Genomic DNA, 27,349 nt, shown 5'->3' with positions numbered 1-27,349 from the left:
AAAATGTAATTTTCAAATATTTGCCAAAATGCAATTCGCGGGAAAACACAAATCAAAACAGCACTCCTGATTAGAACAGTTCCATATGTACCAGAGATGAAAATGTATGTTAGAAACTTAGAAAGAGGGGGATTCTAAAGATCCAACAACTAGGATGGGTTGCAAATGACTAAGATTGTGCCTTTGGCTTCTGGACAACAAAATAAAATAAAGTTGATGAAAACCAATAGAACAGGAGAGAAATGGCATAGCGGTGGGTCCTATAGGGAAGTAAATTGAAATACATTTGCCAAAATTATATAATTACTCCTGTCTATACAGAAATAAATTAAATCATTCAAAATACTTCATCAGAAAGCATGACTTAGCCACAGAGGAATCGAGGATCATTAGCATTACCATTTTAGAAAATAGCTGTGGATTGTTTCAAATCATAAGCCTGTAGGCCTATGCCTATTTGGGAAGCCTGTAATTTGGGTAGTGGCAATAGGCCGAGGGGTGAAAGTAAGGTGGTATGGTCCGGTACGGCGTGCCGGCAAAATAAATAGTGGGGGTACCACGTACCGGTAAAACATGAGCCTTTCACAATAATTAAAAACAAAATGTCAAGAAAACTGTAGGCTATAACACCACTTTCTATCATTACCGCATGTCAGAGGCATGAAAAATGAGTGAATCGTCTTGAAAACGGTTGGTATAGCCTACACTCCAAAATGGTTAAGACGAAAACACTGAAATTTGGCCAAGGCAGAGATGACTGGCCGACACCCAAACGCGCGGATAGCAATGGACATATACATTCTGGCCTAATTAAGTATTTGATCCCCTGCTGATTTTGTACGTTTGCCCACAGACAAAGACATGATCAGTCTACAGTCGTGGTCAAACGTTTTGAGAATGACACAAGTATTGGTCTTCACAAAGTTAGCTGCTTCAGTGTTTTTAAATATTTTCGTCAGATGTTACTATGGTATACTGAAGTATAATTACAAGCATTCCATAAGTGTCAAAGGCGTTTATTGACAATTACATTAAGTTTATGCAAAGAGTCAATATTTGCAGTGTTGACCCTTCTTTTTCAAGACCTCTGCAATCTGCCCTGGCATGCTGTAAATTAACTTCTGAGCCACATCCTGACTGATGGCAGCCCATTCTTGCATAATCAATGCTTGGAGTTTGTCCGAATTTGTGGGTTTTTGGTTGTCACCCGCCTCTTGAGGATTGACCACAAGTTCTCATTGGGATTAAGGTCTGGGGAGTTTCCTGGCCATGGACCCAAAATGTTGATGTTTTGTTCCCCGAGCCACTTAGCTATCAATTTTGCCTCATGGCAAGGTGCTCCATCATGCTGGAAAAGGCATTGTTCGTCACCAAACTGTTCTTGGATGGTTGAGAGAAGTTGCTCTCGGAGGATGTGTTGGTACCATTCTTTATTCATGGCTGTGTCCTTAGGCAAAATTGTGAGTGAGCCCACTCCCTTGGCTGAGAAGCAACCCCACACATGAATGGTCTCAGGATGCTTTACTGTTGGCATGACACAGGACTGATGGTTGCCTTGGCCGTGTGTTTTGGGTCATTGTCATGCTCGAATACCCATTCACGACCCATTTTCAATGCCCTGGCTGAGGGAAGGAGGTTCTCACCCAAGATTTGACGGTACATGGCCCCGTCCATCGTCCCTTTGATGCGGTGAAGTTGTCCTGTCCCCTTAGCAGAAAAACACCCCCAAAGCATAATGTTTCCACCTCCATGTTTGACGGTGGGGATGGTGTGCTTGGGGTCATAGGCAGCATTCCTCCTCCTCCAAACACGGCGAGTTGAGTTGATGCCAAAGAGCTCGATTTTTGTCTCATCTGACCACAACCCTTTCACCCAGTTCTCCTCTGAATCATTCAGATGTTCATTGGCAAACTTCAGATGGGCCTGTACAGTGGGGGAAAAAAATTATTTAGTCAGCCACCAATTGTGCATGTTCTCCCACTTAAAAAGATGAGAGAGGCCTGTAATTTTCATCATAGGTACACGTCAACTATGACAGACAAAACGAGGAAAAAAAATCCAGAAAATCACATTGTACGATTTGTAATGAATTTATTTGCAAATTATGGTGGAAAATAAGTATTTGGTCAATAACAAAAGTTTCTCAATACTTTGTTATATACCCTTTGTTGGCAATGACACAGGTCAAACGTTTTCTGTAAGTCTTCACAAGGTTTTCACACACTGTTGCTGGTATTTTGGCCCATTCCTCTATGCAGATCTCCTCTAGAGCAGTGATGTTTTGGGGCTGTCGCTGGGCAACACGGACTTTCAACTCCCTCCAAAGATTTTCTATGGGGTTGAGATCTGGAGACTGGCTAGGCCACTCCAGGATCTTGAAATGCTTCTTACGAAGCCACTCCTTCGTTGCCCGGGCGGTGTGTTTGGGATCATTGTCATGCTGAAAGACCCAGCCACGTTTCATCTTCAATGCCCTTGCTGATGGAAGGAGGTTTTCACTCAAAATCTCACGATACATGGCCCCATTCATTCTTTCCTTTACACGGATCAGTCGTCCTGGTCCCTTTGCAGAAAAACTGCCCCAAAGCATGATGTTTCCACCCCCATGCTTCACAGTAGGTATGGTGTTCTTTGGATGCAACTCAGCATTCTTTGTCCTCCAAACACGACGAGTTGAGTTTTTACCAAAAAGTTCTATTTTGGTTTCATCTGACCATATGACATTCTCCCAATCCTCTTCTAGATCATCCAAATGCACTCTAGCAAACTTCAGACGGGCCTGGACATGTACTGGCTTAAGCAGGGGGACACGTCTTGCACTGCAGGATTTGAGTCCCTGGCGGCGTAGTGTGTTACTGATGGTAGGCTTTGTTACTTTGGTCCCAGCTCTCTGCAGGTCATTCACTAGGTCCCCCCGTGTGGTTCTGGGATTTTGCTCACCGTTCTTGTGATCATTTTGACCCCACGGGGTGAGATCTTGCGTGGAGCCCCAGATCGAGGGGAGATTATCAGTGGTCTTGTATGTCTTCCATTTCCTAATAATTGCTCCCACAGTTGATTTCTTCAAACCAAGCTACTTACCTATTGCAGATTCAGTCTTCCCAGCCTGGTGCAGGTCTACAATTTTGTTTCTGGTGTCCTTTGACAGCTCTTTGGTCTTGGCCATAGTGGAGTTTGGAGTGTGACTGTTTGAGGTTGTGGACAGGTGTCTTTTATACTGATAACAAGTTCAAACAGGTGCCATTAATACAGGTAACGCAGTGGAGGACAGAGGAGCCTCTTAAAGAAGAAGTTACAGGTCTGTGAGAGCCAGAAATCTTGCTTGTTTGTAGGTGACCAAATACTTATTTTCCACCATAATTTGCAAATAAATTCATTAAAAATCCTACAATGTGATTTTCTGGATTTCTTTTCCTCAATTTGTCTGTCATAGTTGACGTGTACCTATGATGAAAATTACAGGCCTCTCTCATCTTTTTAAGTGGGAGAACTTGCACAATTGGTGGCTGACTAAATACTTTTTTCCCCCACTGTATATGTGCTTTCTTGAGCAGGGGGACCTTGCGGGCGCTGCAGGATTTCAGTCCTTCACGGCGTAGTGTGTTACCAATTGTTTTCTTGGTGACTATGGTCCCAGTTGCCTTGAGATCATTGACAAGATCATTCCGTGTAGTTCTGGGCTGATTCCTCACCGTTCTCATGATCATTGCAACTCCACAAGGTGAGATCTTGCATGGAGCCCCAGGCCGAGGGAGATTGACAGTTATTTTGTGTTTCCCCCATTTGCGAATAATCGCACCGTTGTCACCTTCTCACCAAGCTGCTTGGCGATGGTCTTTGTTGTTATTCTGTCTCTCACTGTTCAAATAAACCTACCATTAAAATTATAGACTGATCATTTCTTTGTCAGTGGGCAAACGTACAAAATCAGCAGGGGATCTAATACTTTTTTCCCACACTGTATACAGCTCTGGAAAAAATTAAGAGACCACTGCAAAATTATCAGTTTCTCTGGATTTACTATTTATAGGTATGTTTTTGGGTAAAATTAACATTTTTATTCAAATTCTATAAACTACTGACAATATTTCTCCCCAAATTCCAAATAAAAATATTGTCATTTAGAGCATTTATTTGCAGAAAATGACAACTGGTCAAAATAACAAAAAAGATGCAGTGTTGTCAGACCTCAAATAATGCAAAGAAAATAAGTTCATGTTCATTTTTAAACAACACAATACTAATGTTTTAACTTAGGAAGAGTTCAGAAATCAATATTCGGTGGAATAACCCTTATTTTCAATCACAGCTTTCATGTGTCTTGGCATGCTCTCCACCAGTCTTTCACATTGATGTTTGATGACTTTATGCTACTCCTGGCGCAAAAATTCAAGCAGCTCGGCTTTGTTTGATGGCTTGTGACCATCCATCTTCCTCTTGATCATATTCCAGAAGTTTTCAATGGGGTTCAGGTCTGGAGATTGGGCTGGCCATGACAGGGTCTTGATCTGGTGGTCCTCCATCCACACCTTGATTAACCTGGCTGTGTAGTATAGCGCATTGTCCTGCTGGTGTAACTGAGTCAGGTTTGTAGGCCTCCTTGCTCGCACACGTTTACTTTGTTGTCCTTAAGCCATTTTGCCACAACTTATGCAAGTATGCTTTGTTGTGGCAAATCCATTGTCCATTTGGAAGACCCATTTACGACCAAGCTTTAACTTCCTGACTGATGTCTTGAGATGTTGCTTCAATATATCCACATCATTTTCCTTCCTCATGATGCCATCTATTTTGTGAAGTGCAACAGTCCCTCCTGCAGCAAAGCACCCCCACAGCATGATGCTGCCACCCCCGTGCTTCATGGTTGGGATGGTGTTCTTCGGCTTGCAAGTACCCCCTTTTTCCTCCAAACATAACGATGGTCATTATGGCCAAACAGTTCTATTTTTGTTTCATCAGACCCGAGGACATTTCTCCAAAAAGTACAATCTTTGTCCCCATGTGCAGTTGCAAACCGTAGTCTGGCTTTTTTAATGGCGGTTTTGGAGCAGTGGCTTCTTCCTTGCTGAGCGGCCTTTCAGGTTATGTCAATATAGGACTAGTTTTACTGTGGATACAGATAATTTTGTACCTGTTTCCTCCAGCATCTTCACAAGGTCCTTTGCTGTTGATCTCCAATTGATTTGCACTTTTCGCACCAAAATACGTTAATCTCTAGGAGACAGAACGAGTCTCCTTCCTGAGCGGTATGATGGCTGCGTGGTCCCATGGTGTTTGTACAGATGAACATGGTACCTTCAGGCGTTTGGAAATTGCTCCCAAGGATGAACCAGACTTATGGAGGTCTACAATTTCTTTTCTGGTGTCTTGGCTGATTTCTTTTGATTTTCCCATGATGTCAAGCAAAGAGGCACTGCGTTTGAAGGTAGGCCTTGAAATACATCCACAGGTACATCTCCAATTGAAATGATGTCAATTATCCTATCAGAAGCTTCTAAAGCCATGACATCATTTTCTGGAATTTTCCAAGCTGTTTAAAAGGCACAGTCCTTAGTGTAGGTAAACTTCTGACCCACTGGAATTGAGATACAGTGAATTATAAGTGAAATAATCCGTCTGTAAACAATTGTTGGAAAAATTACTTGTCATGCACAAAGTAGATGTCCTAACCGACTTCCCAAAACTATAGTTTGTTAACAAGAAATTTGTGGAGTGATTGAAAAACAAGTTTTAATGACTCCAACCTAAGTGTATGTAAACTTCTGACTTCAACTGTACATACATATATATACAAATATCCTTTAAAACATTGTATTTCCCTTTATTACTTTCCAACCTCACCACCCCTTCCCTAATTGGAGTAAACTAGTGAACAACAACGCTTAGGCCTCTACTTCCAGCTTATACATACTATATACATTTTATGGACACAGTCAATTTTACAATAATTATATTTTGTTTGTTTTTACTCCTGAACTTCCTCTACCTCAACCTTTCCGATCATTTTCATGACGTCCATCCGGTTTGCTTCTATATGCCATATCTTTCTAACTGTGCTCTTTCACAAAAGCTCCCAACCTATAACGTATATACTTATTATGGACACAGTATGCTTTACATTAGTTATCTTGTTGTTGTTAGTTGTTATTAGTCCCATCCTTCAGATCCATTCAACACCACCCATCTATCTCTTAACACCATCCATATTGGATTTCTATTTGCCATATATTTTTCAACTGTACTGTGATGTTTCACAAACGTTCTGAACCCTTCTATTCTCATTGTTTCTACAGATTGTAAATTGAAAATAAACATTTTTGCTAAAAGTATTATTATATTATTGATCGATTGACTATCACTTTTCAGATCACCCAGTAGTGCTATCTGCAGGGTTAGCTCCAGGTAAATATTGCAATCCTTCAGCCATTCCTGGACCTGTGTCCAAAAACAAGCTACAAATGGACAGTACCAAAACAAAGGATCTAATGATTCTGTCTCTTTGCAGCAAAATCTGCAGAGCTGGGAAGATTGTATCCCCCATATAAATAACATTATATTGGTAGCAAGAATTTTGTATAATAAATTAAATTGAACAATTCTAAGTTTTAAATCCAGCGTCGTTTTGCGTATCAGTTCATAAACACTATGCCATGGAATCGGTACGTCAAAAATCTCTTCCCAACTATTTTGCAATCTATATGGGACGGCTGTCAATCCTTTGGTCCTTAAAATGAAACTGATATACTTTTTCATTTATCACAATTTTCTTTAACCAGGACAAGTTCCTTACTTTATCATTACACTTTCTAGTGTTTTGTGTAACAGATGTCTCTTTCCATTCACCACTCTTTGGAGGCTGGAAATATATTACGAGTGGATGAACGTGTGCGGGTAGCATAGCAAATCAAATCGTATTCGTCACATGCGCCGAATACAACACTGAAATGCTTACTTACAAGCCCTTAACCAAAAATGCAGTTAAGTAAATAGAGTCTTAGTGCCAGCGTCGGTTTGTAGTGGTAAACAGACAGCTACAAAAAATATAGATCAAAACTCTCTTGGTAGATTAATTTTTATTTTTATTTTATTTAACCTTTATTTAACTAGGCAAGTCAGTTAAGAACAAATTCTTATTTATAATGACGGCCTACACCGGCCAAACCCAGACGACGCTGGGCCAATTGTGCGCCGCCCTATGGGACTCCCAATCACGGCCGGATGTGATACAGCCTGGAATCGAACCAGGGTTTTTTTAGTGACGCCTCAAGCACTGAGATGCAGTGCCTTAGACCGCTGCGCCACTCGGGAGCCCAGATAGATAGTGTGGTCTACAGCTTATCATGAAGTACTCTACCTCAGGCGAGCAATGCCTCGAGACTACCTTTATATTAGACATCGCGCACCAGCTGTTATTGACAAATAGACACACCCCCACCCCTCGTCTTATCAGACGTAGCTGTTCTGTACTGCCGATTCACGGAAAACCCAGCCAACTGTATATTATCCGTGTCGTCGTTCAGCCACGAGTCGGTGAAACATAAGATATTACAGTTTTTAATGTCCCGTTGGTAGGATAGTCTCGAACGGAGCTCATCCAGTTTATTCTCCAGTGATTGCACGTTAGCTAATAGAACTGATGGTAGAGGCAGGTTACCCACTCGTCGCCGAATTCTCACAAGGCAGCCTAATCTCCGTCCCCTGTATTTCCTTATTTCCTTCATGCGAATGACGGGGATTTGGGCCTTGTCTGGGAGCAACATTCTATCCTTTGCGTCCAACTCATTGAAGAAAAACTCTTCGTCCAGTTCGAGATTAGTAATCACTGTTCTGATGTCCAGAAGCTATTTTCGGTCATAAGAGACAGTAGCATCAACAATATGTACAAAATAAGTTACAAACAATGCGAAAAAACACACAAAATAGCACAATTGGTTAGGAGGCCGTAAAAAAGCGGCAGCCATCCCCTCTGGCACCATTCTTCCTTCTTCCATCTTAGTAAAGTAGCCCTTTGAAGTGATTGTTTCACAATCAGATGAAAACATCATGAATGGTTGTGTTTATGCCACAATAAAAAGTTAATACATTTTAAAAGTTAAATGACAAATCTTTATGACTAGGCCCACAGAGATCCTATTGAATGAATAGGGATTCTATATGTATTCTATGATTAGGCCCATAAAGAATGTTGGTGCAAGCGTGTGCACATATAGGAGTAGAAATTAATTCTACTTTCAACCCCAAATAGGCCTAGCTGATTATTGAGTTGCGGCCGTCCGTGAAAAGCATCTAAAATATGTGTGAAGGTAATGTGTGTTGAGTATAATTTAAAATGTTGAGACAAGAAGAAGGGGACAGGTGTGTGGTGAAGATATAGAGGCCAGTCTCTCTCCAGAATGGCTCAGCTGTCTCCAGCCAATTCTTGCGCATTCATTGTTTAATTGTGTGAATTGTTTGCCCTTTGATTGTCTATTTTGATAAACTCCCGATTAGAGCTGACAGGCTGAGAAGAGAGATGAATGCGATTGAAATAACCAGCATTTTCATCATATTTTATACGGTTTTTATTTGTCCTCTTTATGTAGCTTATTTTTACTTAGTTGACAATGGAAGTTATAGGCCTACTGATGCGTTGGCTTATAGGCTATGAGTTCCATGCGCTCATGTCTTAAGCCGCCAATGGATCACGGTGTATCAATGTGTCCATATGGCTCTAGCATTAGTTTAATTTTAACTTTTTGAGTTTTATAATTTTTTATTCCGATTTCTATGATTAACCACGTGACAATTATTTTGAGAAACTAAAACGTTATTATTTAAATGAAACTGTTCCACGGAAATGTGCATACAGTGAGGGAAAAATGTATTTGATCCCCTGCTGATTTTGTACGTTTGCCCACTGACAAAGAAATGATCAGTGTATAATTTTAATGGTAGGTTTATTTGAACAGTGAGAGACAGAATAACAACAACAAAATCCAGAAAAACACATGTAAAAATTGTTATAAATTGATTTGCATTTTAATGAGGGAAATAAGTATTTGACCCCTCTGCAAAACATGACTTAGTACTTGGTGGCAAAACCCTTGTTGGCAATCACAGAGGTCAGACGTTTCTTGTAGTTGGCCACCAGGTTTGCACACATCTCAGGAGGGATTTTGTCCCACTCCTCTTTGCAGATCTTCTCCAAGTCATTAAGGTTTTGAGGCTGACGTTTGGCAACTCGAACCTTCAGCTCCCTCCACAGATTTTCTATGGGATTAAGGTCTGGAGACTGGCTAGGCCACTCCAGGACCTTAATGTGCTTCTTCTTGAGCCACTCCTTTGTTGCCTTGGCCGTGTGTTTTGGGTCATTGTCATGCTGGAATACCCATCCACGACCCATTTTCAATGCCCTGGCTGAGGGAAGGAGGTTCTCACCCAAGATTTGACGGTACATGGCCCCGTCCATCGTCCCTTTGATGCAGTGAAGTTGTCCTGTCCCCTTAGCAGAAAAACACCCCCAAAGCATAATGTTTCCACCTCCATGTTTGACGGTGGGGATGGTGTTCTTGGGGTCATAGGCAGTATTCCTCCTCCTCCAAACACGGCGAGTTGAGTTGATGCCAAAGTGCTCCATTTTGGTCTCATCTGACCACAACACTTTCACCCAGTTTCCTCTGAATCATTCAGATGTTCATTGGCAAACTTCAGACGGGCATGTATATGTGCTTTCTTGAGCAGGGGGACCTTGCGGGCGCTGCAGGATTTCAGTCCTTCACGGCGTAGTGTGTTACCAATTGTTTTCTTGGTGACTATGGTCCCAGCTGCCTTGAGATCATTGACAAGATCCTCCTGTGTAGTTCTGGGCTGATTTCTCACCGTTCTCATGATCATTGCAACTCCACGAGGTGAGATCTTGCATGGAGCCCCAGGCCGAGGGAGATTGACAGTTCTTTTGTGTTTCTTCCATTTGCGAATAATCGCACCGTTGTCACCTTCTCACCAAGCTGCTTGGCGATGGTCTTGTAGCCCATTCCAGCCTTGTGTAGGTCTACAATGTTGTCCCTGACATCCTTGGAGAGCTCTTTGGTCTTGGCCATGGTGGAGAGTTTGGAATCTGATTGATTGATTGCTTCTGTGGACAGGTGTCTTTTATACAGGTAACAAACTGAGATTAGGAGCACTCCCTTTAAGAGTCTGCTCCTAATCTCAGCTCGTTACCTGTATAAAAGACCACCTGGGAGCCAGAAATCTTTCTGATTGAGAGGGGTCAAATACTTATTTCCCTCATTAAAATGCAAATCATTTATAACATTTTTGACATGTGTTTTTCTGGATGTTTTTGTTGTTATTCTGTCTCTCACTGTTCAAATAAACCTACCATTAAAATTATAGACTGATCATTTCTTTGTCAGTGGGCAAACGTACAAAATCAGCAGGGGATCAAATACTTTTTCCCCCTCACTGTATGAAAATCATAACTGGCACGCAGATCGGCAGAAATGGAAGGATAAATTGTAAGCTTCCCCAAACTTGAAACTCACATGCCTATGAAGTCTTAATAAAATAATTGCCTCTACCTTTTCATTGTCGGATTTTGACTAAAGGCTACTTTGAAGCAAGGTAAGAGATGTCTCATGAAATAAAACACTCAGGTAAAAAAAATTAAGTATGTTTTCAAAATGCATACTGCCTCCAGCTCACATTGTAAAGTGGTGGGTGACGCCGATAGTCTGTTGCCTACACTTTTAGCCTATGGTGAATGGGAGGCACGCTTCAATTACCAACTGAGAAAAAAAAATAGCAGCTATTTTTAAATCGTGCACCAAAACAGTTTTTAGCACGCAATTGCATCTAGAATTGTTGCACAATGAATGGGCTTATAAAAGCACGTTTTAGGTTACTAATGCAGCAACCAGCTGAGGAGCTACAGGAGAAATCCCGCTCAAAATAGGCTTTCTATGCTGTGCGCATGTGATAGTTGTGTTGGATAAATAAGATAGTCCTCATTTAGCCTAACGAAAATACACACACGCCAATTTAATTCCCCTAAATTATGCAAATTAACATATAGACCAGGGATCATCAACTAGATTCAGCCGCGGGCCGATTTTTTTTGTAGCGGATGGTCGGGGGACGGAAATAATTTGTAGACTGCAAATTGACCGCAAGAAGCCCAAACAGATATAATGTTTGACTAAAACATAATAATTTCAAACCTTGCCTACATTTGTATACGATCACGTGTCTCTCTATTATGCATGGGAATACTTGGGAACAGATTTCTTAAAATAAAATCACGCTGATTTCCTGTTGTTTTACAGTCTTTTATTTCCAACAATGAAAATTCCACACAACAAAAAGACAAAAGAAGAGAAGAACCCTTCATCAAAAAAAGAGAGGTAAAATATGTATTTATGCTATGCTGTATACGGCCAAGATATAGGCTATAGATGCAGTAGAGGTAAATCGAACTCCACCAAAACAATGGAATTGCCATGGAAACGCGTGGGGGAAAGATCCCAAGTGTCCTCATTGCCCACCAGCAAAATCTGCCTACATTTAGGATATTGTTTATGTGTATTTCACACTATGTTGAGGTAAAAATAGGAGTATAATGCTGGTATGGATGTCAACCCCAACACATGTTCATGTCATCTTTACCAATCCACTGCATTACAGTTAAAAATGGCTGACTACCACCACCGATTACTTTTCGCTAGCTATACTAACCATCTTATACAAATGGGAGATTGCATTTAGCAGTCACTTCTTCTAAACCTGAAAAGGGAAAACGTCTACATGTTATGCAGCAAAAACAGCCAAATATATCCAAATCGAACTTAAGTAACCACATTGTGGGCCTTTTACAATACATAAATCATGACGGAGTTGACGAATATCCACTTTGTTCCATCAGATTTGTTGAATGTGGGCCAATCTGGTCAATGGAACATCTGCGTTCTATTGACTCCTTTACCGCATCTAAACTGGTAGCTGTATTGTGTAAGCATACATGGCAAGCAAGGGAAAAGACGGGGTATTGTCTCTCTCTACTATATACAGTAGGCCTATAACTTAAGGGGTTGGGGTCCGATCAGGCTGAGGATTTATACGTTGATGATGAATAAGAAAACAAAGCATATCTACTTTCATTTCCGCTCCTCCGACTAGAGTGTTAACTAAGTAAACAATCATGTGCACTGAGCTCAACCCTGAACTCCCAAAATGTTGTATCAGCAACATTTTGGGAGCGTTCCTATTCTGGGGGGCTGGGGCGCACAGTGACGGCAACAAAGCGGCCATTTTCCTGACCCAGTTTCCCGGTGGCGTTCCGGAGTGTTCCCTGAGCTACAGATGAAAAGGCACGAAGACAATTAGGCCCACCGCGTCTAAATAGCATAACCAGCGTCACAATGACAGGAAAAAAGTGCTACACACCGAACGAACGGGTGTCATTCGCACACAATGCACACTGGAAAAATGGACGCACGCAAGCACAGTCAGCACGCACGCACACACACGTATGCACAAACCGAAACCAGGATGTTTCCTCCCTTTGTCATGGATCCCCACGTGATGACAACATGAAGATAATGATTTCAATGATCTCCTCTTCACAAAGCAACCACCTAGACACAAACACACAGCCACAGAGTGCGTAGGCCTACATCTCAGCAGTCAAAAGCAGCATCCTCTCCTCTTCATCAATTTTGGATTGCAGAGAACTGATAACTGGGGTTTGATACAAGTCAGTTACATATAAAGCAGGTCCAAAGCCAGGGTCAAGATTAGAAGCTATAGGCCAGGGACCGAAGCTATGGCAGCTTTGACATTCAGGCAGAGCAGAGTGTGAAGTGGGCCTCTCTGTATACACACAAGCAGCCTAATCTCCAGCCTGATCGGCCAGTGGGGTTGGTCACCCGTGTCACATTCCCCAGTGACACACACACACACACAAAGAGGGGACGTCATAAGCTGTAAGGGACTCTCTCTATTCTCGGTTCCTCCGTTTCTTTCTTTCACAATCTGTATTATTCTACCTCTTTCGTCCTCTGTTCCTCCACTCTATTCTCTCTCCCTCCACCTCCATATACTTTTTCATGGTTCTTCAGTGTGAGATTTAGGGTGGGGCAGTTTTAACACCTTGCAGCACAAGGCTAGCTAACAGAGATAAGGCTTCCCAGTCAACTCTTTTCCAGGCAGGTACCACTGATTACACTAACACTACACAGTCAGGTCATTCAACTTCCCAACATGCCTTCCCGTCCTTCAAGGACCATATGAAATACTACTCTTCCCTGTCACCTTGGCTCTGCATGAAACCACAAGGCACGAGAGGCAGTGTTATAACCTGATTATAGACACAGCTAAGGAGTGCTGTTAGGTTGTTAGGGAGGAGGTGGAAGTAGCATGGCTGATATGACAGCTCCTTACCGATTCGTCCAGGGCGAAACGCAGGCAGCCATGTTCATACAACACAAAGAACCTCCGCTGCCATTTCTGTTGGGAGAAAGAGGAACATCATTAGCACTTCATCTGAAGATCTGCTTATAAACTATTAAAGAAACAGCCTATAAACTAATACTGTATAAAATTCTGCAGGGAAAGAGGAGCATTGTTATTGGGCTGAAACCAAACCAACACTTAAGCTCCAACATGTCCTGGGACTAATAGTTTGTAGTGAACATATAGCTAAGAGATGCTTAAAAGATACAATAACATAAATCCGAGAACCCTCCGCCTGTAGTCTGGGTACCAGTCGTTTTACAGTGCCTTGCAGAAGTATTTATCCCCCTTGGCGTTTTTGCTATTTTGTTGCATTACAACCTGTAATTTAAATGGATTTTTATTTGGATTTCATGTAATGGACATACACAAAATAGTCCAAATTGGTGAAGTGAAAAAAATAACTTATTTCAAAGAATGATAAAAAATTAATAACGGAAAAGTGGTGTGTGCATATGTATTCACCCCCTTTGCTATGAAGCCCCTAAATAAGATCTGGTGCAACCAATTACCTTCAGAAGTCACATAATTAGTTAAATCAAGTCCACCTGTGTGCAATCTAAGTGTCACATGATCTGTCACATGATCTCAGTATATATACACCTGTTCTGAAAGGCCCCAGAGTCTGCAACACCACTAAGCAATGGGCACCACCAAGCAAGCGGCACCATGAAGACCAAGGAGCTCTCCAAACAGGTCAGGGACAAAGTTGTGGCGAAGTACAGATCAGGGTTGGGTTCTAAAAAAATATCAGAAACTTTGAACATCCCAAAGAGCACCATTAAATCCATTATTAAAAAATGGAAAGAATATGGCACCACAACAAACCTGCCAAGAGAGGGCCGCCCACCAAAACTCACAGACCAGGCAAGGAGGGCATTCATCAGAGAGGCAACAAAGAGACCAAAGATAACCCTGAAGGAGCTGCAAAGCTCCACAGCGGAGATTGGAGTATCTGTCCATAGGACCACTTTAAGCCGTACACTACGGAAGAGTGGCCAGAAAAAAGCCATTGCTTAAAGAAAAAAATAAGCAAACACGTTTGGTTTTCGCCAAAAGCCATGTGGGAGACTCCCCAAACATATGGAAGAAGGTACTCAGGTCAGATGAGACTAAAATTGAGCTTTTTGCCCATCAAGGAAAACGCTATGTCTGGCGCAAACCCAACACCTCTCATCACCCCGAGAACACCATCCCCACAGTGAAGCATGGTGGTGGCAACATCATGCTGTGGGGATGTTTTTCATCAGCAGGGACTGGAAACTGGTCAGAATTGAAGGAACGATGGATGGCGCTAAATACTGGGAAATTCTTGAGGGAAACCTGTTTCAGTCTTCCAGAGATTTGAGACTGGGACGGAGGTTCACCTTCCAGCAGGACAATGACCCTAAGCATACTGCTAAAGCAACACTCGAGTGGTTTAAGGGGAAACATTTAAATGTCTTGGAATGGCCTAGTCAAAGCCCAGACCTAAATCCAATTGAGAATCTGTGGTATGACTTAAAGATTGCTGTACACCAGCGGAACCCATCCTTGAAGGAGCTGGAGCAGTTTTGCCTTGAAGAATGGGCAAAAATCCCAGTGGCCAGATGTGCCAAGGTTATAGAGTCATACCCCAAGAGAATTGCGGCTGTAATTGCTGCAAAAAGCAGCAATTACAAGTTCTGTTTTTTTGACTTATTTCTTGTTTGTTTCACAAGGAAAAATATTTTGCATCTTCAAAGTGGTAGGCATGTTGTGTAAATCAGATGATACAAACCCTCCCAAAAAAGCAATTTTATTTCCAGGTTGTAAGGCAACAAAATATGAAAAATGCCAAGGGGGGCAAGCCACTGTAGCTAACACTCCTTGCCACTCCTGCCATTCCTGGTAATTCCTATGTATTTGGCAAATGACATGGAGAACAAGGAGTGGAATGAAATAGCTGAACAGATAAGGCAAACAGGCAACTTCACCTGGGAACTCATTCATAAATTAAGCAATGGTGGGTTTATACTTTATAGTTTACAATAGCACTTTCATATTAGTACCCAATATTGCATTATTTGAACTAATGATAACTAGCTACCAAGTGGCTGGACCAGTTTTCCCAAAAGTGAACGATGGTATTTGTCACATGCTTCGTAAACAACCGGTGTAGACTTATAGTGAAATGCTTACTTAGGGGCCCTTCCCAACAATGCTGAGAGAAAGAACATTGAGAAATAATAGAAAAGTAATAACACGTAATAAACACACAATGAGTAACGATAACTTGGCTATATACACAGGGTACCAGTACCGAGTCAATTTGCAGGGGTATGAGGTAATTGAGGTAGAAATGTACATATAACTAGGTATAAAGTGACTAGGCAACAGGATAGATAAACAGTAGCAGCAGCATATGTGATGAGTCAAGAACGTTAGTGCAAAAAGGGTCAATGCAGATAGTCCTGGTAGCTATTTGTTTAACTATTCAAATAACTATTTAGCAGTCTTATGGCTTGTGGGTAGAAGCTGTTCAGGGTCCTGTTGGTTCCAGACTTGGTGCATCAGTACTGCTTGCCGTGCAGTAGCAGGGAGAACTGTCTATGACTTGGGTGGCTGGAGTCTTGGACAGATTTTAGGGCCTTCCTCTGACACCGCCTGGTATACAGGTCCTGGATGTCAGGGAGCTCGGCCCCAGCGATGTACTGGGCAGTACGCACTACCCTCTGTAGCGCCTTGCGGTCGGATGCCAAGCAGTTGCCATACCAAGCAGTGATGCAGCCAGTCAAGATGCTCTCAATTGTGCAGCTGTAGAACTTTGAGGATCTGAGGGCCCATGCCAAATCTTTTGAGCCTCCTGAGGTGAAAGAGGCGTTGTCGTGACCCTCTTCACGACTGTGTTGGTGTGTGGACCATGAAAGATCCTTAGTGATGTGGACACCGAGGAGCTTGAAGCTCTGGATCCGCTCCACTACAGCCCTGTCGATGTGAATGGGGGCGTGCTCGGCCATCCGTTTCCTGTAGTCCACGATCAGCTCCTTTGTCTTGCTGACGTTGAGGGAGAGGTTGTTGTCCTGGCACCACACTGCCAGGTCTCTGACCTCCAATCTACTAAGCTTACCTGAATGGAATATATTAAACTGATCATGACTAGATTGAATCTCATGTCACTGTGATTGGCTAGTCAACATGCAATAATACCTGTATACTGTCACTGAGATTAATTAACTTGACTACATTATCCTGGAGGCATACTTAAAACACCCAGTCTGTTTACTTTGCGTGAATGATATGTCTCAACTTTAAACAATGCAAATTTTGTTTCGCTTCTTTCTATTCTGTGGCTGCATGAAATAGCAAGCATGACATGAATTCAGCGATTACATTTGTTTACTTAATCTTTGTGGCTCCCTGATGAAACAGTAACATATATTACTGTAGTTAGTCTTAGCCAACCTGCCCTCTCTAGTGTTGCACGGTATACCAAAACTTCTGTACTTTTTCCGATATTAGAACATAAAAAACGGTTCAGTACTAGAAGTTGTTAGTTTCGGTACTTCTGTCAAATGTGTGTCACGAATCAAGCCTGCCTATCAGCGCAGTCGACCCCTTATTATAGCATGCCTTCTCCCCTTACTCATCGCTAGCCAGCACTGGGAGTCTGGGCTGCATCATGTTACATCATTACATTTTAGTCATTTAGCAGACGCTCTTATCCAGAGCGACTTAACAGTTAGTGAGTGCATACATGTTTTTTTGTTTTTTTCATACTGGCCCCCCGTGGGAATCGAACCCACAACCCTGCCGTTGCAAGCGCCATGCTCTACCAACTGAGCTGCACGGGGCCATCATGCTGCACAGAAGTCAACATACTTGAATAATGCGACACGGCATGTAGAAATTTTTAAGCGTAATTATTGTTCGCAAAACAATGTCTATACATGCTAGAACACTTTACAATGCAAAAAGATATTGGTAGCTTCCATTTTTCTTGCTAGCTGACAGCTAAAGATAACATCCATTCACTACTCAGTACTTAGTTTGTGACTATATGCAAACTACAATGCAAAATATGCTAATTTCAAAGCTGATTGCCACCAAAAACATTATTCATTTACTTATTCAGTCTCTCTCACGTCTCTCCCAAAGATGATCAGCGAACTCTGTTAAAGAGAAGGCGCACATTTGTATAAAATAAGCTACTTCTATACAAATGTTGTTGATCAGTACAATAAAATAAGTCCCATATTGTTTGTCATCTGTAGCCCCATGAAATCAGCCAAAACAAGCTCAATAACTCAATGCATGCACACATTGAATATGCATTCACCTGTATTGTGGATAGGCCTAGGCTAGATATTGATTTACCCAGTTTATCAATAAAGATTTACCATTCAAAAGAAATTACCATTATGTTGTTATGTAGTTAGAATGGTAAAAACAAAGTCACATTTATTGTATAATTGATTAATTCATGTATACATGGCGGACTCTCAAAAATGTTGATGTAAAAAAATTATAATGTAATGATATTGAACTCAAAAGATGCCCAACGTTTGAACAGAGCAGTAGCTGAGTTTATCTGTCTGGATCAAGTGCCATTCTGTGACTTGCTAATATGGCTTCTTTTTTTGCAGTGGTATCGTTTTGGTATCGAGTATTGTGATACTAAACCTGGTATTGAAGTTGAAATTCTGGTATCGTGACAACACTAGTACTCTCTATTGCTGCTTTTCAACTGTAACGCCAGTGTTATACTAGTGTATACACCCTGATGTTATAGGAAATTGTGTTTCTTTAGTGTAGCAAAGGCTCTCATTTTTCTTAGACTTATTAGTTAACTGTTCCTTTAATCACACTTTTTGTTAACTGTCTCTTTAATTGCAGGCACCTCTGAGCCATAGAGATTGCAACGTATCAGACCTCAATGGCGCTGCCCATGTTAAACACGCTTTTTGGCACTAGAGACCTCTATACAGCTCTATGCTCTGAGCACACCTGCAACCAATTTCACTTGTTAAATACCTGAGTTCCTTTGTCTTTTAGTTCAGTGCCAAACAATCCAAGCAGTAGTACAAAACCAACATTTATCCTTTCATTTCTGTTATCTGTGAGTCCAATACCCAAACGTAAGCAACCCCAATATTTTTTACATTATTTTCATGTTTCAATTGATCTGCATTTAAAGATGCACTGTTGTTTATTAGCGGTAGGATGTTGTGTCGCATATTGATAGAAATGTTTGCATATTGAAAGGATCTAATTTATACCTTCGTAATGAATATTTATTTTACTGCTTTGGAGAAATTATGATATTTATGATTGACTACTGGCTCAGATTGTGAAAAATAATGTTTATGATGTAAAATATGCTGATGCAAATGTTTTTTGTTTACTTTTAGCACAAGTCAATGGAAATTTAGATGGATTATGTTTGATTTGGAGGAAATAAAACGGGAGCACAGACTCTAAAACGGAACCTCAAGTCTCTCTCCTTATCCTCTAACCCGGAACCCCTGAATCACCTACCTCACCAAGTGCATTCAAAATAGGCGATTTTCCTTAACACATTGCTAGGGCTGACAGTGACGACTTGTGAAGAGCAGAATCAACAACCTCTGCATAATCAAAAGTTGCTTTGTGAGGTGTTAACAGTCAAAGGTGTAAACCCATGTTCACAGTTAGCTATTGTTATGCAAATGCAACCCCAGCGGCCTTGCCCCCAAGTTAGAGCAGGTTCTCCGGCGCCATGGCCCATATGGCTTAGCGCAGTGTGTTGAATAGATTCCATGATCCGGACATGAGTGAGTGCTCAGCCCGTTCTCGACACTGTGCACCCGTATGTGCGCTGAAACCTTGTGATGTATAGCACCTGGTGAATTGGCATGAAAAGAAAACACTCTACGTACGCAGATTTAAAGCCCATTTCTCTGACCATATGTTAGGGCTGTGTTTCAAGCGCTTCCATTACACCTCAGCTTACTTCCCAAATGGATTTTAAGTGGATTAAAACCTCCTGATGGTCACCCATCCCCTCTCACTATAAGGTTCTGCTGCCCGGGAATGGTGTTTGTCTGTTTATCATGAGACTACAATGCTATGGAAGAACAGGGAACACACATACTAACCCATCCCCCATTCCATGTGAGCACGCACACATACACGCCTCATGGGTGATCTTACCCGGGATCTCTGCATGGGGTTGTCAAAGTCTGTTCCCTCTGGGGCCAAGCACAGCCATCCGCCATAAATAGGTTTGGCCTGTAAAACAGAGCAATTTAGACAATCATTAAAAATGGGGGGGAGGGGGAAGCACTGAGAAAGGAGGGGTGAATGAAAGGAGAGAGCACATTGTGGTCCAGATGTTCCTACAGACCCTCTCAATGAGGCAGTTTTGAAACCACACAAAACCAGTTAGCAAGCCTGTCGGCGTAATTAGCAACGTTTGATATACACGATTGCCTTGCGTTCAAATTACATAAATGAAGCTTTGTGTGAATGACAACAGCGCCTGCCTATCAACCTACATTCACCTCATGGAAGTTGTTTGAGCCAAAAACCTGCTTGTTTCCAATGAAAACACAGAAGTTCAAAAGATGTGGAAATGTATAAACATGGAGTAGAGCTCCCACAGGGTGAGGGGGAGGCTGTTTAAAATGGCTGCTCTTTGCACTCTACTAAAACGTATTTGTCTTTGTCTCCAACTTTTACTGTTAAACATTACCAAGAAGCAGCTGTCAGCCCTGTTTTGCTATATAAAAAAAATCCCCTCCTACCTTTTTTCTTTACCTCAAAATCCAGGCTAGCGTCTTACCTGCAGTAGAGGAGTATACGATTATTAGTCTGGGTATTGGCCCTGGCTGTCGCTAGCTAGCCCGTGTCCCTGCATGTCTGTCATAAATCCATCCATATATGCCTTATTTCAGCTTGCATAAACTGACTGCCTAATGTGCCTATAGACTGATTTAATCGTTTACTTTTAACAGGTTATGGGTGATTGAGGAGATAAACGTGGCATGACCTAGTCCTAAGAAATCTGATAAGAGTCTGGCATTTTGGCAGTAATTATGACTGATGATTTTACTTGATGATTAGCTGATTATCTGCAGCGCTGAAGTCAAGGCATAGGCTACGATCCAAAATGGATGTTTCCTGTCCTCAGATCTTATATGGGCAATGTTATCAATAAATGAGCCCATATCACACAGGTTGTGCTATAATGCATAACCCATTTCTACATTATTCTCTCTTTCAAAACATCCAAAGAGAGAGCGAGACAGACAGCAGCAGAGAGAAAGAGACCGAGTGAGCAAGAAAGAGCTGGACAGGAGAGAATGAGCGAGACAGACAAGGAGAGGCAGTGTAAGCGAGCAGCTGTGGCCTGTAGCAATGTTGGTGGGCTGAGGAGCCAGGAGACCTGGAGAGGAGGGACACACCCTTGCACCCTTTCTCCCTCCAATCTTCCTTCACACACACAGGCCTCACTTCCTCTAAAGTGGTCCTCCCGTGACCTTGCCCTCCCCCCTCAGCTCTCTCCAACAGACCTACCTTCCCCCTCCATTCCAGCCCTCCAAGGCAAGGCCTCCCACCGGCAGTGAGGTTAACCCATAGAGATAGATAGAGGACTCTAGTGGCTAAAAGTCTGTTTTAGCATGGGTAGCGCTATTGAGGATTTTCACAATTTGTATGTAGAAAACTGGGTGGGACTTACTATGGGTTAAGGAAGGATCACATCATTCCATCCAGGTCATCAGGAGGGATCAGCCAATGAATTATACTTGTGAGAAAACATTCCATAACTGCAGGTGGCAGTAAATCGCCAACCTTGGCTTTATACCTGTTCAAACAACACACTCCAAGTGGCAGTATGCAGCCTTTCAGTTTGTTTACCAACTCATAGAAGAAGTAGAAGAAAATTGACTACTTCAAAATGGAGATGGCCTCAATGGTGCTGATCATACTCTCACAGATGCCATAATGGTACAGATACAATATGTCCTCTAATGATCTCGTGTTAACCCTTCATTGCCTCCCCAGTACAGTCCAGGGAGGACTGGACGCGCCGCTCTCCTCCACTCATTTAGGAGCCATGCCAAAAGGTCCATTCAAATGTACGGTAGACCCATCTAAAAGTCCACCTTACTCCTGCTAGCCAAGTAAAACCATTGCAGAGCCTTGAGCTGAAATAAAAGATCCCTGAAATTTTCGTTATGCACAAAAAGCATATTTCTCTCAAATGATGTGCACAAATTTGTTTACATCCCTGTTAGTGAGCATTTCTCCTTTGCTAAGATAATCCATCCATCCACCTGACAGGTGTGGCATATCAAGAAGCTGATTAAACAGCATGATCATTACACTGGTGCACCTTGTGCTGGGAACAATAAAAGGCTACTCAAATGCAGTTGTCACATAACACAATGCCACAGATGTCTCAAGTTGAGGGAGCGTGCGATTTGCATGCTGACTACAGGAATGTCCACCAGAGCTGTTGCCAGATAATTTAATGTTAATTTCTCTACCATAAGCCGCCTCCAATGTCATTTTAGAGAATTTGGCAGTACGTCCAACCGGCCTCATAACCGCAGACCATGTGTATGGCGTCGTGGTTTGCTGATGTCATCGTTGCAAACGTATTACCCCATGGTGGCGGTGGGGGTATGGTATAGGCAGGCATCAGCTACAGACAACGAACACAACTGCATTTTATCGATGGCAATTTTAATGCACAGAGATGCCATGACGAGATCCTGAGGCCCATTGCTGTGCCATTCATCTGCCGCCATCACCTAATGTTTCAACATGATAATGTACGGCCCCATGTCGCAAGGATCTGTGCACAATTCCTGGAAGCTGAAAATGTCCCAGTTCTTCCAGGGCCTGCATACACACCCGACATGTCACCCATTGATAATGTTTGGAATGCTCTGGATCGATGTGTACGACAGCGTATTCCAGTTCCTCCCAATAATCAGCAACTTCGCACAGCCATTGAAGAGGAGTGGGACAACATTCTACAGGCCACAATCAACAGCCTGATCAACGCTATGTGAAGGAGATGTGTGGCGCTGCATGAGGAAAATAGTGGTCACACCAGATACTGCCTGGTTTTCTGATCCATGCCCCTACTTTTTTTTTTAAGCACCTGTGCCCAACAGATGCATATCTGTATTCCCAGTCGTGCAGTCCATAGGTTAGGGCCTAATTTATTTATTTCAATATACTGATTTCCTTATATGAACTGTAGCTCAGTAAAATATTTTAAATTGTTGCATGTTGTTTATTTTTGTTCAGTATAGATAGAACTGGAACTTATAGGTCTAACATACATGATTCTGGACCATGTGGAATTGAGATCTATGTACGTGCATTTGAGAACTCTGGGCTCCACTGGTGAGAGTAACCCGTGGGAAACTCTGTTCTAGTTTCAATCCCAACCCCGCACTTTCTTTCACAAGCTCTTCCTCTCCTCCCTCCCTTAAATCTCTCCATACCCCTGCCTCCTACCATCTCTCCCTGAGTGTTCTCTTCTCTCTCCTTTCCTCTATACTCCCATCATCTCCCTGTGCCCCACTACATCTCTCAAACTGTTCTCTCACCCACCACCCTCTCTCTCATCCCTCAGTCTGTCTGTACTTCCATCATATCCTTGCCTCCCACTCTCTCCCTCCCACCTTCTATCCTGAATGGGTTCTCCATCTCGCCGATGCCTCAGTAACTACAAAGCAGCGTAGCTCAGCAATAGCCTCGATCCAGAAAAACACCTTTGAAACTATCGTCCTCTCCCAACAGAACGTAAAAACTGCTCTCTGGCAAACACCACAGTGTTTCCCCTTTATTCATTTAGCAGGGTCGCACCACCACTGCTAAATTGTTCCCGCCACAACAAGAAACTTTCAGTATAAACTTAAATAACTAAAACCAGACAAAGTATGTAGAAAAGATAACTGACCTATACATTTTTTAAATAATATGATCTTTGAGAACTAGAAATCACCAAAACAAAAGCTAGACAGTCAGGGAGAATAGACCATTCTAAAAACATCTAATTTAGGAGTATTTTTTTGCATGGCTGGATTACTGACGGGGCACGCAGGGCACATGCCCGGGGGGCCCCATTGGTTTTATTATGTTTGAGCATAAGAACACAGAATTAGCCATGGCAAAATGCGTTGGATTGCAGGAAATTAGCTTTCACGCTGCATAAAAATGTCTCAGCTCCACGGAAAAATTTATGGAATTGCAGGAAATTAGCTGAAAAACAACATTTCTCTATGCTGCCAATTCGAGACCGATTTATGCCAAGCCAAAGGCCCAACCACGCCCCCGACAATGCCACCACCTAAGCCCCTTTTTGATCCAGAAAAACCTTGCCTGACCCCACCAACACCCCCCCTTCCGCGACCGTTGCCACCGCTGCTGGAAAAATGCTAGGGGAAACACTGCAGCACCATAATGAGCGCCTCTAGGAGCCATCCAGTGTTCAAACTGCATTAAGATGCACCATTGAAGCACCCTGACTGGGTTATTAAGTTTATCTACTAACCAGAGGAATATGAGAGAGCAGATAGGCTACATTCTTCAGTGTTGTTTACATTTTCCTGTCCAAAATGGCAGTCAATGTCATGACTAGTTCCTTGGATAGATTTGGGCTAGAAACTTATTTTAAAGGGTCGTTTTATTTTATGAGATTAGAGCTAGCTAGCTGTAGAGTATTGTTTACATTATCAGGTTAAGCCTCCCCTGGTACGAGACCAACTAATTTCTAGCCCTATATGGATAGAGCAGTGGATAGAGGCATCTCTGGTTCCACTGGTGATGCCATAAAGGCCCTGGGAGAGAGCAAGGCTGGGTCTCAGGAGGATTAAAGAAGTGATGTAATCGCTTCAAGATTCTAGTCCTGACTCAGGAGGCTGGGTCTGAAGGGGTTAACCCCGCAGTAATCACAAGCAGGCTGTCACACACACACAAGCAGAGAAACGCAAACACACACACACTTTCTCACTCATACACTACACAAGCAGAGAAACACACACATTCTCACTAATAAACAAGCAGAGAAACACACACACACAATCTTTGTGGAGGAGAGGATGCTCGCTGGCATTGCTGTTCTTGAGCCATGTTCAAGGGCCCATCTGGACCTCAGCGCATGGGATCAATTACAGGATACAACAGAGACTAGCTAACGATCTCAGAGAGAGAAATCTGGGTGGAAAAGTCTAAGTGCCTTCCCCTCCTCATCTCCTGTTCTTCATCTGCAATGATCTAACAAGATTGGACAGGACCCATGATGGGTCAGCTGATTCCTCCTTTTGGGAGGATGGTGTTATTTGCCAGTAATAAATGTTATGTCTAACCTGAAGCTGGTCAAAAACCTCCCTTATCCGATGAATCTATCCAAATCTAATGTTAATTTGTGGCTTTGAACCAGGGTCCTATTATTACAGCTGATTCCTCATATTGAACCACTGGTTGATTGTGAGACCACGCCTTAGTTTGTCAGACTGAAGCAGGGTATACAGTGTGTGTATATAAATAATACACCATTAGTTACTCTCTAAAGGAGTCGGTCTTCAACAAATGGTCACTGAATGAGGACACAGACAGAATGACACACACGCTGAGCTATAATCACAGTAGACACTTAGATGCCCAATTATCCAATTAATAGACTTGAGGATGGCAAAGTAGACAGCATGAAATTACAACATTGTGTCAGTTTCAAAATGCTTTAGAATGCTAACTGGAAGTTTGACTAGGTAGCTGGCTACAATGTTGCCAACATTCGACTGTTACACAACTTGACAGCAACAGCAAGCTCGAGACGACCAAATGATTACATTGTAGCTAGATTAGCAGAGTTCACATGTTACAAGTACCTATGCGACAATGTGGCTACATCATCACAATAACAATTATTTACCTGATTCAGATCTTGATCGGTCAAGAGATGCAACTCCCGAGGTTTGAAGCAGTTCTGACATTTACTTTTATTAAAAATGTTCGCCTGGAATTTTCTGCAAGGGTTCTCTTTCGCTGTAGACATTGTATATCGCCTCCGTTCACCGTAAATGCAAATTAGTTACAAATTGACAACAGAATGGATAATCCCGTTCTCTACGTTTCTTTCATTCAATTTGGAACAACGGCCCAGCAAATCTAATGCATGATGTTCCAAATAACTACATAGGCTAACTAGTGGTCTTGAGTTTAACACACACACACACCAAATTCAAGGTTTCTATTGTTTTGTTGTACTCAATTTATATGATCCAATATATGACTGCTAGTCATCAAGATAGCGAGACACCATTCTTCTGCGTTATTCAGTCCATGGCCTGCCCTTCATTCACAAAGTCGAACGAGTAGCTAAGCGATTAACAAACTAGCTAGCTGGGTTTTGTTGTAATAATTTATGTTATTGTGCAAACTGCGAAAACAGCAATTGCACATAATAACATACTCCCATTTGAAGGAAAATCGCAAAAGTGGAGGTAGCTGGCTAGCAAGAGCTAGCTAGCTACAATCGTAGCTAGCGGTTGCTCTTTGCTAAATCTACCAACACTGCTTCTTCGCTGGCTAGTAGGTAAGCTAGCGAGCTAGAAATCCTCTCGCCTAGCTGTTTAGCTAGGGTTAAAAAGGTCCAGACTACAAATGTCCTGCGAAATTCACTCCCCGTTCACACATAGTAAGCGGACAACGCGCCTCTTGCAGAAGCATCAACGAGTTTTTCGGCTTTGTTTCCATAACCAGCTCGGCTAGCTGCGCCCTTGGTTTATTTTCTTCCTTTTTTCGGCCGAATTCTTTCCCAGTGGAGAGAGGTAGCGAGCTCACAGATTTGTTGAGCATTGTGAATTTACTGACATTTAGGTCACGTGATCATACGGTAAAATGTCAAAATAAAAGTCCCACTGAAATTGTTTTACTTGACTTTTACAGGACCTTTTTCTGATTTTAAATCACAAAGATTATAGTTTGAAGTGACTTAAACATACATTTATTGAAAAAACAAGCAACATTATTGAAATCAATTAACAAAGATCGATTTACTGTATAATATAAAACATTTAACCATAAATTATAATGATACAACAATACCAACACCGTTGCTGGAAGTATTAATGTTTTTAAACCACTGTCAACTCTTAACAGAACAGGATTTAAACATGTTTTGAAGAAAACATTTTCACATTGGCCCCGTTGGAGAGGTCTTTCTTTCAGGGCCACAGTGTCCAATGAAAGCCTCTATGACAGCACTATACAGCTATTTGTTACTGTGCTGTTGGAGCTATACAAGTCGTGAAAGACTGTGCTAATAGGATCTGATGTCATACCATACAATATACCCTATATTATAGTAGATCACTGGTTAATACAGACTACACCCTTCCCTTATTTCAACCCACATTTCTGTCCACAACTTTTAAATCAGGTAACAATGAAATAGATAAATGTGCTGTCTGTCCAATTGATGTAAACATTCCACACAAATATTCATTTGAAATATTCACAGTGTAGGTCTGTTGTTTTAACAGTGTAATAATAATGTATATTGTTTTACGTATCTATAACAATCAATAACTGTGATAACAGTCTATAGCAGTGTAACATAACTATTCATAACAATGTACAGCACATCTACCAATGCACGGATGCGTTTCAAGAGCATAAACTATTTTGTTTCTGAATCCTCAGACCCCTGACTGGGAGCAGCATGGGGGACACTGCCATCTAGTGGAATGGGAATTAAATTATTATTCCAGATATTATTTAATGAAGAATAAAGCCTTTTCAATCGTTAATTCCCTTTCAACACATTACTATTTATCATTGTTGTTTAATTCACATTTCGATGTCCCCTTATTAACATAACGTTAATTACGTTTTTGAA

At 42.0% G+C, this 27,349-nt stretch overlaps 1 protein-coding gene across 3 annotated transcripts in view; it reads right to left on the bottom strand.

The window, feature by feature from the left end:
• The window catches only part of LOC121547435 (myosin phosphatase Rho interacting protein), a 73,756-nt gene extending 47,444 nt beyond the window's left edge, over positions 1-26,312 (bottom strand). For all 3 annotated transcript variants that reach the window (XM_041858718.1, XM_041858720.1, XM_041858719.2), the window contains exons 1-3: positions 25,382-26,312; positions 19,639-19,716; positions 13,417-13,482 (exon numbers count right to left, since the gene is read on the bottom strand). In XM_041858718.1, coding sequence (XP_041714652.1) covers positions 13,417-13,482; positions 19,639-19,716; positions 25,382-25,504 — 267 coding nt within the window. In that variant the 5' untranslated portion in view covers positions 25,505-26,312. The remainder of the gene's footprint in view (positions 1-13,416; positions 13,483-19,638; positions 19,717-25,381) is intronic.
• Positions 26,313-27,349: the final 1,037 nt, after the last annotated feature.

Source organism: Coregonus clupeaformis, chromosome 31 (assembly GCF_020615455.1).
Source record: "Coregonus clupeaformis isolate EN_2021a chromosome 31, ASM2061545v1, whole genome shotgun sequence".
NCBI classification, from domain to species: Eukaryota; Metazoa; Chordata; class Actinopteri; order Salmoniformes; family Salmonidae; genus Coregonus; species Coregonus clupeaformis.
The sequence above is the reverse complement of the archived record's forward strand: the minus strand, read 5'-3'. Positions and strand labels throughout refer to the sequence as shown.